At 50.1% G+C, this 17,645-nt stretch overlaps 1 protein-coding gene across 1 annotated transcript in view; it reads right to left on the reverse strand.

Annotated features, from left to right (window-relative positions):
- Nucleotides 1-17,645, reverse strand: part of Wwc1 (WW and C2 domain containing 1) — a 151,199-nt gene that overhangs the window by 25,553 nt on the left and 108,001 nt on the right. Inside the window, 6 exon segments of the mRNA NM_001427362.1 lie at nt 2,160-2,352; nt 3,815-3,901; nt 5,289-5,369; nt 5,734-5,842; nt 10,507-11,045; nt 12,365-12,454. Coding sequence (NP_001414291.1) covers nt 2,160-2,352; nt 3,815-3,901; nt 5,289-5,369; nt 5,734-5,842; nt 10,507-11,045; nt 12,365-12,454 — 1,099 coding nt within the window.

The raw sequence follows: 17,645 nt of genomic DNA on the forward strand, positions 1-17,645 counted from the left end.
CACACTGGGGATTCCACAGCCGCAGCAAGGCAGGGAGACTCCGAGGAGTGGGAGCAGAAGAGCCCTTTCCCTCTCATGCCTCACTGCCTCTCTTCCAGCACCCAAACCTATGCTTCACGTTGTTCCCAGCAGAGGCAGGCGAGGAGGTTTCCCATTGGTCATGGACAGCAACAAACCACTGTAAGAGGAGCGCTTTGGCTGTTGCCATGGCAATCAGCAATGGCCAGACCTCAATTAGGAAGGAAGAATAAAAGGCACCCACTTAGGAGAAGAAAAACAGGATTTAGTCTCTTCTCTGTTCTGGAATTCCCAGGACTGAGGAAAGCTTTCCCGGAGGAGTCTGGGTCTGGAAGTGCTTTCCTTCAACATCCACAGTGTTTCCTAAAACCCCTTTGCCACCATTTGTACTCTCCAAGGAAGCATCGAGTTAGCAAAGAAAGGGCACTGAGGGGCTCGAACATATGCCCTGCAAGTCCTAATACAGCCCTGCCCCTGGGTCACTGTGCTACCCAAAGCAGGAGCTTTCATCTCTGTGACTCAGTTTCCACTGGCACAAATTACCTTTTCTTAGGATGAGTGAAATCAATGGACAGAGTGCTTGTCAGGGACCTAATTTAGTGTCTGTCAGAAAATGTCACCCAACCGACATTTACTGTTACATTTGTATCCATGGTAACATTATCAGAAGAGGCAGGGTTTCTGTCAAGGGCTGAGCAGGAAAGTGACTGTTGTTTGGGTCCATTGAGCACTTAACCTGTGTGGCTACTCTGTGAATGTAGCACCCCACCCCCTGGGAACTTGTTAGAAATGCAGATTCTCCAATTTGCTGCATCTCCATTTGCACTGTGACCTGAGCACCAGGTGACTCACAGCGGCCACCTTGTGCACCAGTCTGAGCCGCACTGCATTAATGCTTTGTCAGACGGAAGCTCAGAACGGTTGGCAACAAGAGCTGCATTGCAGGTTTGAGAACTGAGACTGAGCATTGAAGACTCTCAGGTGGCAGGGCTGGGCAGGGCTAGCCTGGTGATTTGTCCTTAAATCCCGAGGATGCAGTCTCAGAATTCCCTCACAGAAAGGATTCTCCGTCACGGGCAGATCAAGGTGAGCCTGGACAGTTAGGGAGCCTCCGACTCTGAGCGAAGGCTTATGGCTGCCACTAGGAGAAAGACCAGCCTGCAGGGGAGGCAGCAACTGCCATGGTTACTCTCTCAGCTTCTGAACATGGCTGCAGGAAGGCGGCTCAGTGCTACCAACAAATCCCTGGCCTATTGTCTACACGAGCTGCACATTTTCTTCTGTTGCTTCAACCCAGCCATTTCCAATACAGGCCATATCACAGTTTGCGTGTTACCCGACAGTGCTGGCTCCTTGTCTAAGTGGCTCTCTCACCAGATCGCCAGTGCTCAGCACAGGCACTGGCGCCTAACAGGCTCTCAGGAGAGAGCTCTCTTTTAACTCTAAAGCCCACATTGCTTTAAAGACACTGGAGTTGCCATTTAAACATTCTGAAATGGCATCAGAGTTAAGAAAGCCTTTCATTTTGTTCAGCTAGGAACAAAAATTTTATATCCCAGAAGCCCCTGGGGAGGGGTTACTCAAAGTTGAACAATGTTGCACTGCCTGCATTGAAGTGCAAGGCTCTCACAGGGCTACTGACTCGCCTTGATCTTGGCTCTGGCCAGTGCAAAAGAAGAGGAAGCCGGGGGAGCAGAAGAGGTCCCCGTTTACTAAGAACCTGTCCCAGGCACTTCAGAGGGTGCTTTGTATACACACTCTTAAGCCTCACGGCACTCACCCAGTGGGCAACCAGGAAGGGATTGTAGACAAAGAAAGCAGAAAGGAGAGACATTATGGAACTTGCCCATGGCCACTCAGCTAGACCCCAAGTGGTAAAGGTGAGATCTGAACTCATGCTGTTCTTATTAATCTGTGACTCTTCTCTGATCTCTAAAGAAGCTGAGGCAGATGCCATGCACTTCCAGGTCATTCCAGGTCTTCTCACAGGAGGCACTCACGCACACAAGTCTGAGATCACTCTTCTCTGCGGAGGGATCTCTGCCTGAAATCCAGACATGACACATACCCCTACCTGTATCACCCTCATGCCTTAAGGACTGAAGAGCAGGCGGACAGACAGAGACAGACTCAGCCCTCACCAGGCACTCCTCTGTATGGCTCCTGTCAGTGGTGCAGACATCAACTCGTAAGGTCTTCTGGTGAAGGGCTGGGTAGGACATGGACACCCAGAATGCCTCATTGAACACGAGGCTATCTGCAGAGTCCAGAGGCCGGGTTCTGAACAAGCAGGTGCTGCTTTCAGAGCAAGGCAAGATGGCTACACGGATGTTCCTGGAGGAGACAGAACCGCCAGAGAGCTGCGTCAGCTCAGGGGCTGATGTATTACAGAGATCCCCAGGGAGACGGGAAGGAGAGAGCAGAATGTCTTATGTGGGGCTCTAGGGTACTAAGTGCTCTTCCTGCCCGTGGGTCTCTGAATTCTTTGTTCTTGTTATTTTGTTTCTTTTTCTTTTTCCTCCTGGAGACAGGGTCTTGCTGGACTCAACTCCCAGAGACCTGCTTGCCTCTGCCTCCTCAAGAGTTGAAATTAAAGGCGTGTGCCAATCCGCCTAGCTGGGTCTCCAGATTCTAAGAGACTCAAAGCTTGTGGAGGCTGAGGCAAGCTGGCTGCAAACATGGATAGGCAGCCGTTCACTAGTACTGAGCAATGATGAGAAGAGGGCCACGTATGCACCGAAGGCAAATGTGCTAATCCCCTGCAGGCAGAAGCTTGACAATTCTGTTATGTGTATTCACGCAAGCGGAGGTCACAGGTCAACCTTTTTGGTCAGCCCTCACAGGCTGTCTACCTTGGTTTTGTTATTGTTGTTTGTTTTTCTTTTAAAACAGATCTCTCATTGGCTCGGAACTTTCCAAATAGGCTGGCTACCTATAGTCTGGCTGGCTAGTAAGCCCCAGGGATTTGCCTATCTGTGATTCCTAGTGCTTGGATTACAACTGTATAGTACCATGTCCTGCTTCTTTTTGGGGGGATGAAACTCATAGCAAACACTTTACCAACAATTCTAACAGGACTACAAATGTGTTTGTCTTTGTCTGGGTAGACCTTGTGCTCCTAGGCACAGATGGCCATGCACAAGGACCTAAGAGAACCCGGGCGTTTCTGGTTCTAGCATTGTTTGAGGGGGCAGACAATAGAGATAAACTAAGCCAGTCTGGTCTTCCTTGGGCTTTTTCAGTCTTCTCTGACCCCCTCCCCCATCCTACCCCAGGTCGCAACTACCGTAGTTCTCCAGGCCTTATGGTGGATGTAAGGGTGAATGATTGCAATATAACATAAACCCAGTCTACAGCAGGGGTGCAGGCAGACAGTGTTGGTGCTTGCCAACCTAGTGGCCTCCAGGTAACACCAGTCACACTCTTCCAGTGTTGGCTAGACAACCAGAGAGTCATTTCTGCCTACAGAGGACAACAGGGACCTGACTGTTCTCATGAGGTCACAGTCCAGGAGGTTTCCACGGGGGATCGGCACGCCAAGCATTCCTAGAGCAGTGTGTGGTGGGCATCCAGGCTGTACCAGGAAGTGGGAGAGCTACCTACAGTGGCACTTTCCAAAGCTGGTGAGCTTGCCATTGGGCCTGTGTGTGCATGGGCAGCCCCAGCATGCTCACCGGCAGGAAATAGCCGAAGTGGTGTTTGGAGTTGGAGCAAGATGGAGCAAGATGGAGCTAAAGAGCTTTCCCAGGGAGAAGCACAGCAGGTGACAGGGTGACACGCAATACTCAATACTCACACTTTCTGATCTTGCTGTAGTAACAGGGCAGAGAGGTTACTCAGCTGGATGACTAATATTGCAAACTGCTTACTCTTCTCATCATATCTGAAATGAAGGGACATGTAGAACACCGGTTAGGATATCATTCCCTCCCTCCCTCCCTCCCTCCCTCCCTCCCTCCCTCCCTCCTTTCCTTGTTTCTTTCTTTCTTTCTTTTTTTTAAAGAACAGAGGCTCACTGTGTATCCTTGGCTAGCCTGTATAGACCAGGCTGGCCTTGAACTCCCAGAGATCCTTCTACCTTGCATTCTCAGTGCCAGGACTAAGGGTGTGTGTCACCATGCCCCACATTTTCTTTCTTGGCAATTATAGGTCACGGCTGTTGGCTTCTCTGTCCAGTGTGGTAAGCTAGACAGCGCTCACCCTCAGCTTTGTGGCCATGACCAGATAGACACAGGTCCAGAACTGGCAGTCATCAGAATTCTTATTTATTTACTTCTTTGTTTATTACTGAGACGAAGTCTGGTTATGTAGCCTTGGCCAGCCTGGAACTTGCTTATGTAGACCAGGCTGGCCTCAAACTCAAGAGGTTCGTCTGCACTCTGCCTCCTGAGTGCAGGGATTAAAGATATGCACTACCATGCTTGGATTATTTTACTTTAGAGACATATATTTTTAAGTGTGTGCATGTGCGTGCATGCATGTGTGTGTATAGTTTCAGGCTGTTGTGATCCACCAGTATATATTGGGAATCAAACCTGAGCCATCTTCAAGAGCAGCTTTACTGATGACTCTTAACCACCAAGTCGGTCTTTCCAGCTCCTTTTTGGTTTTTCATGTTTCTCAAATGTTACTTTATTAATTATTATGGTTAGAGGGAGTCGATATGAATGCATGTGTGCACACGCCATGGGGCACATTTGGAGGTCAGGGGACAACTTTTGGAAGTCAGTTCTCCCTGTCCCCGACCCCCTGTGGGTTCTGGAGATCGATCTCAGGCTCTCACGGTAAATGCTTTGACTGGGGAAGCTACCCAACTGGTCCACTCAGCTCAACTTTTACAGAGGTACCAGAAGTTCGTGTGAGTATTTCTGACATTAAAAATGTTTGCATAAGAAAACATAGAAGCCATCCCCAGGGAGAGAAGCCAGCAGTGACAGCAATGCACGTATCAGTCAGAGCTGGGCTGTGGTCCCCGGGGTCAGCCTGAGGTAGGAACACTGGAACCTAGATGGGGATGGAAAGACCACCTTAAAAAGTAGATGCTATGTAAACAGGACGCCTATGTCATCTGCCTCTGTCCAGCTCAATACCAGCTACAAGAAACTTGGCCTTCCTCATCTGTGGTGAAGGGGACAGTATCCCTCTATTCAAGAGCCCACCAAGGATAGTGGGTTCTCTTCTTCCCTGGATAGCCAGGAAGGTACAATATGGTCAGTGGAGAAGAGGTCCTATGTAAGCCCTCCCTCTGTCCTTGTCCCCCCATCACTTACTTCAGGGCAATCTGAACCTGAGTGACACCCACAGCTTCCGACTCGTCGCTGTCGAATGCAGCAGCCTCAGAAGTACCTAGTCTGAAAGACACCGGAGGAAGGGGTTAGCTTCCTGCCCGCCAACAAAGGCTTTTTCTGGAATCAGGGTTCTTGGTGTGTGCCCAGTGTTTCTCTGGACCCTCGCTTTCCCTTGTGCTTGGGAGCCCACTCTACAATAGACTCCCTTTCTGTAGCATCCAGTTCCATGGTGTACACTTGGCAGTTGTCGCCCAGAACCCACATTTGCTGGAGGAGCCTTGGACACCACCTGCATCTTGCTGTCCTTATGTTGGGCATGGCCCTGGAGGTCACTGGAGCCCTACTGCATTCTGTGGAACATGGGCTTGAACATCCAGAGCCCACAGACCCGCCCCCTCCCAGAACAGAACGACGTCTGCGAACCCACCTCTGCATGGAAGCCTCATACACGCCGCTGTCCCCGGCCACTGACTCATCAGACACTGCAGCGGACACACAGGCCACTTTGAGGCCACACCCTGGGGCCACACTTGCAGCTGTAGTGGGTAGAGGGGAAGATGAGAGAGGGAAAGTCATGTTCAGAAACCATGCAACTCCGCCCTGCTCTCCTGATGGTCCCAGTGAACTGCAGTACCTCTGAACACTCAGGTAAGGTCCCTCTCATCCTGAGACAAGGGAAGAAGGCCTGTGATTTCACATCTGTGATAGCTATTCTTGGTTATCCACTTGGCCACCTCTGGAATGAACTGAAATCCAAATGGCTGGGCACGTTTGTGAGGGATTTCTTTTTCTTTTAATTAATTTAAACTGGGAAGATCGACTGCTAATCCCAATCTTTGGGGTGGGAAAATAAAATAAACCTTTTTTTTTTCTTTTCTTTTTTTCGGAGCTGGGGACCGAACCCAGGGCCTTGTGCTTGCTAGGCAAGCACTCTACCACTGAGCTAAATCCCCAACCCCTAAAATAAACCTTTAATCCAGATCTTTTGAGGTAGGAAGATTTACCTATAATACGGGCCACTCCTTCTGATGGCTGCCTATAGAAGGACACTCTGTGTGTGTGTGTGTGTGTGTGTGTGTGTGTGTGTGTGTGTGTGCGCGCGCGCGCGCACGCGCGCGCGCTTGTTTTTGTCCTTGCTGGCAAGCCTATTCCTTCACTGGAATGAGAGCCTGCTATTTGGGATTCTGGGGTATACTGACGACCAGCTGAGACATCCAGGCTCATGAACTGAACAGCTACTGGATTCTAGAACCTTTTGTTGGTTCATGGCAGCCATTGTTGGATTAGCTGGACCATAGCTTACAAGTCATTCTAATAAAACCCCTTGGCCCCGTGTATCACTATCCCTTCTCCAAACATATTTAGATTGCGATTCATAACAGTAGCAAAATTACAGTTATGAAGTAGCAATGAAAATAATGCTATGATTGGGGCTTACCACAGCATGAGGAACCGGATTAAAGAGTTGCAGCCTTAGGAAGGTGGAGAACCCTGACTATTATCATGTAGAACACAGACTCTGGAACTAAACTGTCTGGCAGGATGGAGAGGCGTAGCAACAATTATAAGCATTTGCTGCTCTTACAGAGGCCCAAAGTTTGATTCTCAGCCTGTGTATGGCAGCTCACAACTGTAGATGTTTCACGTTGGAGAAACTCAGGCCCAGGGGATCTGCCTCCCTCTTCTGGCCTTCAAAGGTGCAGACATGAATGTGGTGCTTGCAAAGATGAGCAGGATAAACACTCGTTCACATAAAATAAAGAACGGCCCAGTCGCAAACATGGCTCCGTCACATACTCCTTTATGACCTGGGAACACTGACTGAACCCCAGCAAACCCCAGGTTCCTCCTCTTGAGGTGAGGATGACACCTACTTTATAGAGCTACTGGGGGCACTGAAGGAGGGAAAGTCCACAGTACAGAGATAACTAATTCCACTGCAGGATGTTCGGGGTGTGTGTGAGCGTGCATATGCATGCACGAGAACATGGGGGCACGAGTTATGTGTCTGTGCATGTTCAGTCCAGAGGTCAACTCAAGCACTCTTCCTCAAGGGCCACATCCCTGGGTTTTTGAGACAGGGTTTCTCATTCCAAGGCTCACCATTAAGATAGATTAGTTGGCCAGCGAGCCCCAGGGATCTCTGCTTCCTCACTGCTGAAATGGGGGAAGCACATATGTACCACCAATACTAGCTTCCTCCTCCTCCTCCTCTTCCTCCTCTTCCTCCTCCTCCTCTTCCTCCTCCTCCTCCTCTTCCTCCTCCTCCTCTTCCTCATCTTCCTCCTTCTCCTCCTCCTCCTCCTCCTCCTCCTCCTCCTCCTCCTCCTCCTCCTCCTCCTCCTCCTCCTCCTCCTCCTCCTCCTCCTCCTCCTCTTCTTCTTCTTCTTCTTCTTCTTCTTCTTCTTCTTCTTCTTCTTCTTCTTCTTATGTGAATTCTTGGAGTTGAACTCAGGTCCTCACGTTTGTGAAGCAAGCAGAGTACTAGTGTCCTAGCACTGCCTCCTCCTGACTGTTAAGACTGGGTTTTGGTATATAGCCTAGGTTAGCTTTGAACTCATGATCTTCCTGCCTGAGCCTCCTGAGTGCTGGGATTACAAGCCAGAGTCACAGTATTGTTTTCTAGGTCTTCCCTATGTACCCGGGGCAAATGAACAGACTCTGCATCTTCGGGGAAAGCAAGGGAGGAGGATGAGCCCACAGTCAGTTCCTCCTCCTCTCTCCCTCTTTACCCTCAGCAGAAGTCTCTGGCTTGAGGGTCATAACTGGGCTCTCTGCATGCGGAACACATTTCATCCATGCCCAAGTGATGAGTACCCTGAGTGCAGGGCACACCGCTACAGAAGTGAGCATACGAAATCCAGCGCTACGAAGGTAAAGAAGTCACGCCTTGCCATCCGCGAAAGTCAGCTCTAGGTATTTCACACACGGCCAAATAAGCCATGTTCCTCATAAGTAAGGGTGCACTCAGGCCCTGGGGCAGATAGAGATGTCCAGGGAGCTGGGGGGGAGGTGGGGTGGGGTACATGTATGGTGGTGCACAGAGACTGGGGTTTTGGCAGGTCAGTGGTGAGGAGAGCCTGAGACACATCTGGTGCTGGAGATGAGGAAAAAGCTTTCCCAGCCTCTCCCCACACCCGCTGTGCCCGGGGAGACTTCCCACCACTCTCAGCCTCCCTTACACCCCCACATCTCCACCCTCCGCTAAACCACTTAAGGAGATTAATTTGTCTGGTGACTGAACGGCAGCACTAATCGCGTAACCAGCTTAGCACTGGAGCTCTACCACTGCTCACGGAGAGGGAGCCTGCTGGAGATGGCACGAAAGAAACATGTCCCTCGGCTTGTGCTGTCTCTACCCTATGAGCCCCAAGGTCCGACATCGGGAGGGGAGGCAAGGGAGGGTGCCTTCCCAGGAAGTCTTGGTGTCCTGATGTCGTCCTGAATTCTTAACAAAGACGCTAATCTTAGGCCACGGCAGAGGTTCTAGCCGCACCCCCTTCTCTCTGGGGATCAATCTGCAGAAGCTTGCCACCTGCAGTAGTTTTATTTTTGTTTGAGAGAACTCAGCGAGATTCCCTTCCTGATGAGGGAACCCCAGGGATCCCAGTTCCTCTCTAAAGAGAATGGCTGACGTTCAGAACCTTTAGTTAACTGGAAAAACGTCACTCCCCTACCTGTGGCTCCCGTGCACGGACAGTTCCAGGCACAGCCGCTATACGACTGCCCATTCTTAACAAAACAAAACAAAACAAAACAAAACAAAACAAAACAAAACAATATGCACTATTCATAGAATTATGAGGTTCAAATGGGTAAACATATACAGCAGGACCTGAACCTCTTCTGCATCCACCCAAACACAGAAGCCAGTGCTATTGTCTATAGGACACTGAGGGTGGTGGGTAGAGCCCCCAGTGTGCTTAATGTCTAGGTGGGCTGAGCAAGCTCCAAGAGAGTCACACACACATTCTGGGGACAATGAGCTGCTTCCAATTCTAATGACACGGCATGACCAATAAGGGACTAAGCTCTGAGATCAGAAAGACCTAGCTTCCAGGGCTAGCCTGTTTGCTGTGAGGGCAACCCTGGCCAAGGGACGCCGCCTCTCTGAACCTCTCCTTTCTCAATCTATGAAACACACAGAGAAGGAACAACCCATATTTAAAAAAAAATACAATACGTCTCAGACGAATGTCGAGAACCACAATTCGTTATGCGACAGCTGCTACAGTTTTCCTTCTGACAAACCTAGGATGTCATCCCAGCAGTCATATCCTAAACCGACTCCAGAATGTTCTTTTTGACCCCAGGAAGAAGTGAAAGCCATTCCTGGGTTTCCTGGGGTCACGTGGGGCCTTGCTATAATCAGTATAAAAATCCCACGTGCGCACCCATGGACACGCCATGATGCACAGGTGGAGGTCAGAGGACAACTTTTGGGGATCAGTTTTCTTTTACTGTGGGTTCGGGGTGCCCAACTCAGGTCGCAAACCTTGTTCCGTAAGCACCTTTGAGTTGTCTTATCTGCCCATGGATTCTTTTTCTTTTTTTTTTTTTTCCCCGTATTTTGAGAAAAGATCTCCAAGTTTCCAGACCAAACCGGCTATATAGTGGAGAATGACTTTGCACTCCTGGTCTTTACGCCTCTTCCCCCTAAATGCCGGGGATATAGTTGAATTGCTGCTACACCCTCTTACTCTCACCGCCCTTCCCCCTCCCCCCTCCCCCTCATCATTTAAGCCTCAATCCATTCTGACCTGGCTGCCTCAACTCCACCGAAAGGCTCCACCACACATCGCTGTTATCCCCTTCCCATGCCTTTGCCTGGTACATTTCTAACGCCCCGTGGCTCCCTCCCGCTGAACCCAAGCTTTGCGGCAGCGGGGGAGGGGGCGGCCCTTGTCTGTTGTCAACACTGACCCCCTCCAGCGGCTACATTTGCCATATCAACGGAGAGCTTAGATGAATTAATCCATTCATACTCAATTAGCCCAGCCAGGATCTGGATTCATTTTAGTAGGCGCTAAATATCTGTTGAGTGAAATCCACCACAAAACAAAACCCTAGCCCAGGGACCTAGCACATTCTACCTTTGTCAGGATCTACCAACCCCATAAAGACCCAGCCATCCACAGTCAGGAATTACGGCAGGAATCCCCCGCTTTCTGGTTCCCCATAAGGGCACTGTGCTCCTTACCCTGGCCCAGTGGTTTGCCCTCGGGTCCTGGTTCCTCCAGCCGGAATCTTTCCCGGGCGCCATCGGTGCCGAGGCTCAGCTCACAAAGAGTGGGGCTCAGCTCTGTGTCTTCAAACTCCAGAGGGGTCAGAAAGGCATCTCCAGCCAGGAGGGGGTCAGCGATGAGAGGGGAACAGGGAGGGGACGGGGAGGAGAGAGATGAGCGTGGAGACAGGGAGGTCATGGATCTTGGAGTGCCGGATAGGGAGCGCAGGGCCTGCAGGCGGCTGCCTCCCTCTGCCTTCTGAGTCTTGGCCACCTCATCCTCGTGGATGGTGGTGATGCAGCCTGAGGGCCGGAAGCCTGTGGCACCCTCCAGGAACAGCAGTTCTACTTTGCTCGGGAGCTCTGAGTCCAGCTGCTCGAACGGGTCGTAATAGAGGTCAGTGAAGCTGGCTGAGGTGGAGGAGTCCAGGCTAGAGGCAGCCAGGGAGCCCCGGCTGGACGTAAGTGACCCAGGGCTACTGCCTGAAGACAGTGACTGCATACTGCTGGAGAGGCTGGGGACAGGGAAAGGGAAAAGGTAACATGGAGTAAGGTGAACACTGGGGACTCCACCGGGCTTGGGAGTCATGAACATCATCTTCCCAGCCCACTTGACAGCCTAAGCTGGACCATGCACCCAGTTTCACTGAGGAGAAAATAGAGATCTAGAGAGAGCTGGAGGCCCAGAGTAGCAGAGCAGGTACCCGTGAGCCTCTTGCTTCATAGCTCAGGCTAGCCTTAAACTCCTGATGCTCTAAGTCCTGAGATCATACACCTGGAAACCACACACCCGGATCCCACTTTCCTCCTCTTCTATCTTTGTTTCTTATTGGCCACACTGCGTCTTTATTAAAACATTTCTTTTGCTTGTTTCCTTGGATCGGTTGACTGAGATGGGATCTGACTGTGCCGCTCTGGCAGGCCTAAGACTTGATATGTAGACCAGGATGGTCTTGAACTCACAGAGATAAGGCCTGCCTCTGCCTCCTGAGTGCCCCTGGGATTAAAGGCATCTGCCACACTTAGTACCTTTCTTGAAATCGACTCTCATTTTTTTCTTTTTCTTTCCTTTTTTTTGAGGTGGGGGTAGGGGCACATACAGATCTGAGGCTGGCCTTGAACTTCCAGTCTCCCCGATTCTACTCCCACCTGCTAAATGCTGGGATTACAAGTGCATTCCTTCACATTCTGCTCTAGTCACTTTTTTTTCCCAAAAATTTTTGTTTTGTTTTTTTGTTATAGGGCCTCTCTCTGTGTAGTTCTGGCTGTCCTGGAACTTGCTATGTGGACCAGGCTGGCCTCAGAGAGCCGCCTGCCTCTACCTCCCAAGTGCTGGGATTAAAGATATGGGATACCAATACCATACTAGAATGTAATTCACTTTTTAAAAAAAAATGATAAAATATTTAACTTAAAAGGAGATCTAACATCATAAATGACCATCGAAAGGTTATTTATTGGTATAAACAGGAAGAAACCACTTTTGTTGGGGATGAGAGGCGGGGTGCTTTTAATGCTACTATGAAGTTCCAGTCATATACTTCAACCATCAAGGCCTGAGCTTACGGAAAAACCTACTACATGCTGTAAACGTGGGCTAGAAGGCAGACCCAACGGGCATCTCCCAGGGGCTGTCTCTGTTTGTAGAGTCCCACGGGATGAAGCACCCTGTGGCCGGCCACCCTAGCCAAGCCTGTATCAGCTAGAATGACAACCTTCTATGCTTCTAAATGTCTTTCCTCAAGCCACGGAGGAATGGCTTGTATGGAACTTGTACGAATGGCAGTGTGGAACTGGGCCTTCCCCACGGGGATGGTCACCGCCCACCACTCACCTTTTCAACTGAGAGTGCAGGGCGGCCACCTGCCGCGTGGCTTCCTCCAGTTCTCGCACCAGCTGGTTCCTCTTGCTGTTTAACTTCAACCTGAGGGAGAGGAGGTAAGACAATCAGCTCCAAAGGGATGCAATGCTCCAGCTCCTCCTGCGATCTCCGGAAAAGAGAATAAGGCCCAGGCCCTTAAAGGCACCAGGCCAAGGGTGCAGGCACAGGAACTGGGTAGAAACGTACCACAGTGCTGTGGAGAGGCAGAAGCTCTTTATACACAAATTCTATAGTAAGTGTGCAGCCACCTGCGACACCTTAGAGACTAAGCTAGGAACCGAACACATGGCACCGATGTAGGATGTATTGATATGTGCCTGGGGAGAATGATTTTAACAGCTTTACAAAATGAGAAAATTTGAGGCTCTTAAGTTACATAGTTTACTCAAAACTATGGAATTAGTGGAAGAATTAGGATTCCACCAAACTACCATTCCTTCCTTCTCCTGCTTCAGCTGCTACCCCCTCCCTTCCCTCCCTCCTTCCTTTCACCAACTAATGTTTACCCAGGTGACACTGGATGCTGTTTCCAGCACCAGGGACAGAGCGGCGAGGGACAGAGCTCATTGCTTCTCTTACAGAACATGGAGGGTGGAAGACAACAGGCGTCTAATTAGAGCGCGGTGCTAACGAGGTCCGAAAACAAACAAACAAACAAACGAACAAACAAACAAAACGAAAAAAATCAAAAGCAGAGAAAGGAATCCCTAATTGAGAATGAGAAAATGGCTTCATGATCGTATTTCTGGCACCTACCCTTGGTTGTGTCTTCCTGGGTTCCCAGGATCAAAGCTAGATCACTTTCCCGGGCTCCCTAACATCTGGCTGAGGCACGTGAGCAAGCTCTGGCCAATGGGATATAAGCAGAAACCGTGTGTATCAGACTGAAGTGGTCAAGGAAAGTGTTCCTCAGTCTCTGTGGCCTTAAAGGGGAGGTGGGCAAGCTGTGGCCTCTTCAACAACAAGGGAGGCCGCCTAAGATATTGTATGGGTAAGAAATAAACTTCAAGAGAGCTTATCCACAGAGGTTTGGGGCTGTTGCTTACAGCAATTGGATCAAACTAATAAGAGAAATCGAAGTGGCTCACTAGACAGAAAGGAGTCGGGAAGGAAGGGTTCTCTTTTCCTAGATGAAGAGGCTGAGATCATTCACTCTGCCGGGGGGTCTGGATGATAAATTTCCACGTCAAGGTGACTCACTGCTCCTCTCTGTCACCCTGCTGGAGAAGCAACTGAATGACCCTCGCTCCCTGGACTCAGGAAGGGACCAAGAACTCAGCCAGCCCAGCCTGTGGCCAGAGGGCAAGGGCTGGTTTACACACACACACACACACACACACACACACACACACACTCAAACCAAACCACGCCATCTCTCTACCATAACAGCCAGACCTCTAGCATAGCATATGAGACCAGAGTGGCCTCAGAAACAACTGGAGAGCAGAGGGGGCATGCCGGGCTTGTTCCTGGGCAAGCGAACCTGCAAAATTACTGACAGGACAACCAGAGCAGTAGGCATGGTGCTTGGCCTACTCAATCTCTAAAGGTTTCCTTCCAGATCTTTGCCTGGGGCTGGTAGGGACAGAAGGGATGCTAGCAGATGGGGGCCTGTAATGAAGAAACCCCAGAATTCTTGGCAGAGAGGATGAGGCTGTGTGTCCCCATCCCTCCCTGAGAGCACAGCCCATAAAGAAGGATACATGTAGGGTCAAGAGGTGGAGCTCATGGTTTCTATAGAGCAAGCCCAGGCACACTGGGAGCAAATGCAGATCCAGGATTGAGAGGGAAGTGTTGTTAGACTGACATGGCAACATGAGCATGGCAGGGGTAGCCACAGACAGTAACACACAGGTGCAGCGGTCCTCTCTCAGCAGCAGCAGGCTTAGCAGGCCAGATGGTACGTGAGGGACGTGCCCAGCGCATGCTGGGAGGCTGTGAATACATCAGTCATGGAAATAGGAAGAGGATCCAGGGGGTGAGGCCCAAATGCCCACAAGCTGTAGCTTCGCAGCTGGGACGCTAGTTAAAAATGCAGTAGCCTGGGCTATCTCAGGCCTGAAGAATTGGTCCCCGCGCCCCAGGGGTGGAGGTGGGGGTGGGGCACGGTACCCATGATCTGACAAGCATCCTGTGTGACTGCACAGCAGATCTGAGAGAGAGAGAGCACAGGAAGCCTAAGCACAGGGAATGTGAAGAATGTGAAGGCAGTTCCGAGGGACAAAGGAAGGGCAGAAGGAAGGAGAAATGGGAAAAGGGCACAGGGGAGGTGAAGGGGAGAGAAGACAGAAAGGGACACACACACAAACACAGGGAGAGAGAGAGAGAGACAGACGGACAGACAGACAGACAGACAGAGACAGACAAAGACTGACTTACAGAGAAAGGAAGCAGGAATCTGGAGGCCCAGCAGTAAAGACAGACAGACAGACAGACAGACAGACAGACAGACAGACATGGATCAGAATCAGCTGTAGATTCATCAGTTCCTTCCCAACTATTTCTGTGGCTTCTCTCCTCAGACCCCTCTTAGGGCATCCTGTGTGACAAGGAGCACACATGGCTGGTTCTCCCTGTGCTCACTGCCTTCCCGACTGCTGCGTTTCCCCCAAGGACCCTGTCTGTCCTCCAGGACCTCTGTGTGGTCTGATCAATGGAGGAGTGGAGAGTTTAGGCTCCCTAGACGGGCTTGTAGAGTTGATGCTCTTGGACCTTTGAAAGACGGAATTGAAGGCAATACTGAAAGGCCTTCTGAGTGGACAGCTGCTTGAAGTTAGGAAGGGCTTGAATCCCACGTATGCATGCTTCTGATCCCAGCTCTGGGTGGTGTAAGGTGAGCCTCCATCTCCTCATCTTTAAAATGGGTTGCTCTCAAGTTACTAGGTCCTGCACACAGAGTACACCCGAGAGGCACTGAAAGGAATCTCTGGTTCTAGCTTCAGAAAAGGGAAGCTTTCACAGTAGGCCAGCACATCTCAATTCGCAATCTGGCCCAATGCCTGCCTGCAGACTTCTGGTACTCAGGGCCTTTGCTTCCTTTTTTCTCTGTGAAGCAAATAGAGCCCATACTGGTTAATGGTTTGCTCAGGGTTAGCATTTATAAGGTATCTCTTTTGACCCAGCGAGAATCAAGCAGAGCTATGATCAATGTATTCCCTCTAGCTCCTGGTAGAGAAGATGATGGACAGCCAAAGGCCCCCAGGGACAGCTACTGGGTCTAGTGGCAGGAAAGATTAGAGAAACTGGCCCAGAGGCCCAATAAGGACCTGCCCAGGCTGCCCACCCACTATACTTTCCACAAACACTAAAGGTGTAGGACTTATACACAGAACCCTTATAGTCAAAGGGTAAGGCTCCAGGAAAACCAGCATAGTGCTTCTGAGGGCTACAAAACACAGATTATTTAAGGTCTGCTGTTTTCCTTCTTACGCTGTTTTGGTGATGGATCAGAGCTGGCCGGCCATACCTGAATGGATAGATTCTAGATGTCCCTAACAGGGTAGTTCTGATCATGTGCTTGGCTGGGAAAGATTGGTCCAGTTATCGATCAAGGGATTCCCTGAGGCCCTGAGGGGCTGGGCAGAGACTGAGCAAACATCGGACATCAGTGAAAGTGGAGCTTACTCAGTTGCGAGGACGCATTTGCAAGCTGGGTGCTTTAGAGGTCAAGGGCTGCAGGGCTGTGTATTCCCAGAGCACGCACAGACGCCTGACATCTCCTGACTGCTGCTCCTGAGGCGCAGGCACGGTTCTCTGCTTTACAAACTAGGCGTGGACTGTGCCTCGCCAGGAAAATGAATCCCCTCGCTTATTCCTGCTCCCGAACAATTACACGCATTTGAAAATTACTGTGTGTGGGTGGGCGCGTACATGATTGTACAAATATTATTAAATCATAAAGAAGAGAGAGAATGAAATACTGTCATTTTGGAGTGAGACAGACGGATCTGGAAGACGTCGTGTTAAATGAAATAAACTGGGCATAGATGAACACGGCATGTTCTCGTTTTAGAAGCTGTAAAAGCCAATCTCGCAGCGGTAGAGAAGAGTCGTGGTCACGGGGAAGGCTAGAGGGAGGTCGGATAATGAGTCCCGAAACACATTCACATGGGGAATTAGTTCTGGTGCTCTATCTTGCAGTTGGGTAGCTGCAGAGAACGACCTGCAATGTATTTCAAAGCAGCGAGGAGACTCTGAAGGCCCCTAATTCAGAGACGATAAACGAACATCAGAAATACCAATTATCCCAGTGTCCCTATCATTCGAGGTAGACATATGCTGATGTATCATCCTGCTTGGTAAATATTTACAAACGCTATTTATATTAATATGAAAAATTAAAATGAAAAATCACTCTCTTTGAGGGGGAGGTGGGGAAACAGCTCAAGGTCTGCTATGGACAAAATGAAAATAGTCAGAAGAGGCTTGCAAATCATTGAAAAGTATTCTCCCCTCCCTGTTGTCTGTCTGTCTGTCTCTCTCTCTCACACACACACACACACACACTCACTCTTCTCTCTCTCTCTCTCACACACACACACACACTCACTCCTCTCTCTCTCTCTCTCTCTCTCTCTCTCTCTCTCTCTCTCTCTCTCCTGAATGTGACGACCTCTTTCATGTGGTCCGAGAAGCTGGAAGGTCTGAGGTCAAGTTTTCAGCAGACTCGGCTGCAGGGGTCCCTTTGTGACTGTCATGTTCTTCATAGGCTCATCTATTTGGATATTTGTTTCCCAACTGGTGGAGCTGTTTGGGGACATATAGGAGGTGTGGCCTTGCTGGAGGAAGTGTGTCACTGGGGCCAGGATTTGAGAGCCTTGCTCCATTTAAGGTTTGCCTTCTCTACTCTCTGCTCATGTTTCAAGACGTGAGCTCTCAGTTTGCTGCTCCAGCCACTTGCTGTCATGCTCAACTGTAACGCTCTGTAACTGTAAGCTCAAATAAACTCTTCCCTTTATACGCTGCCTTGGTCACAGTTTTCTCACAGCAACAGAGAAGTGACCGATACATTGATTCATGGACAGCAGCCTTCTCTTTTGATCGCCAGTAATAGTTACGTTAACTCCTGTGAGCGAGTGGGTGGATGAACAGACAGATGGCTGGATAGACAGATGAATGGATGTCTGAGGGTTGGAGGGTCTCCTTCAAACACAATTCTCAACTCTGCAAGGTGGGAGTAAGGTTTCAAGAGAGCACCAAAGGAAATACAGAGTCTGAAACAAGTATGGGGCAG

Source organism: Rattus norvegicus, chromosome 10, assembly GCF_021556685.1.
Source record: "Rattus norvegicus strain SHRSP/BbbUtx chromosome 10, alternate assembly SHRSP_T2T, whole genome shotgun sequence".
NCBI lineage: Eukaryota > Metazoa > Chordata > Mammalia > Rodentia > Muridae > Rattus > Rattus norvegicus.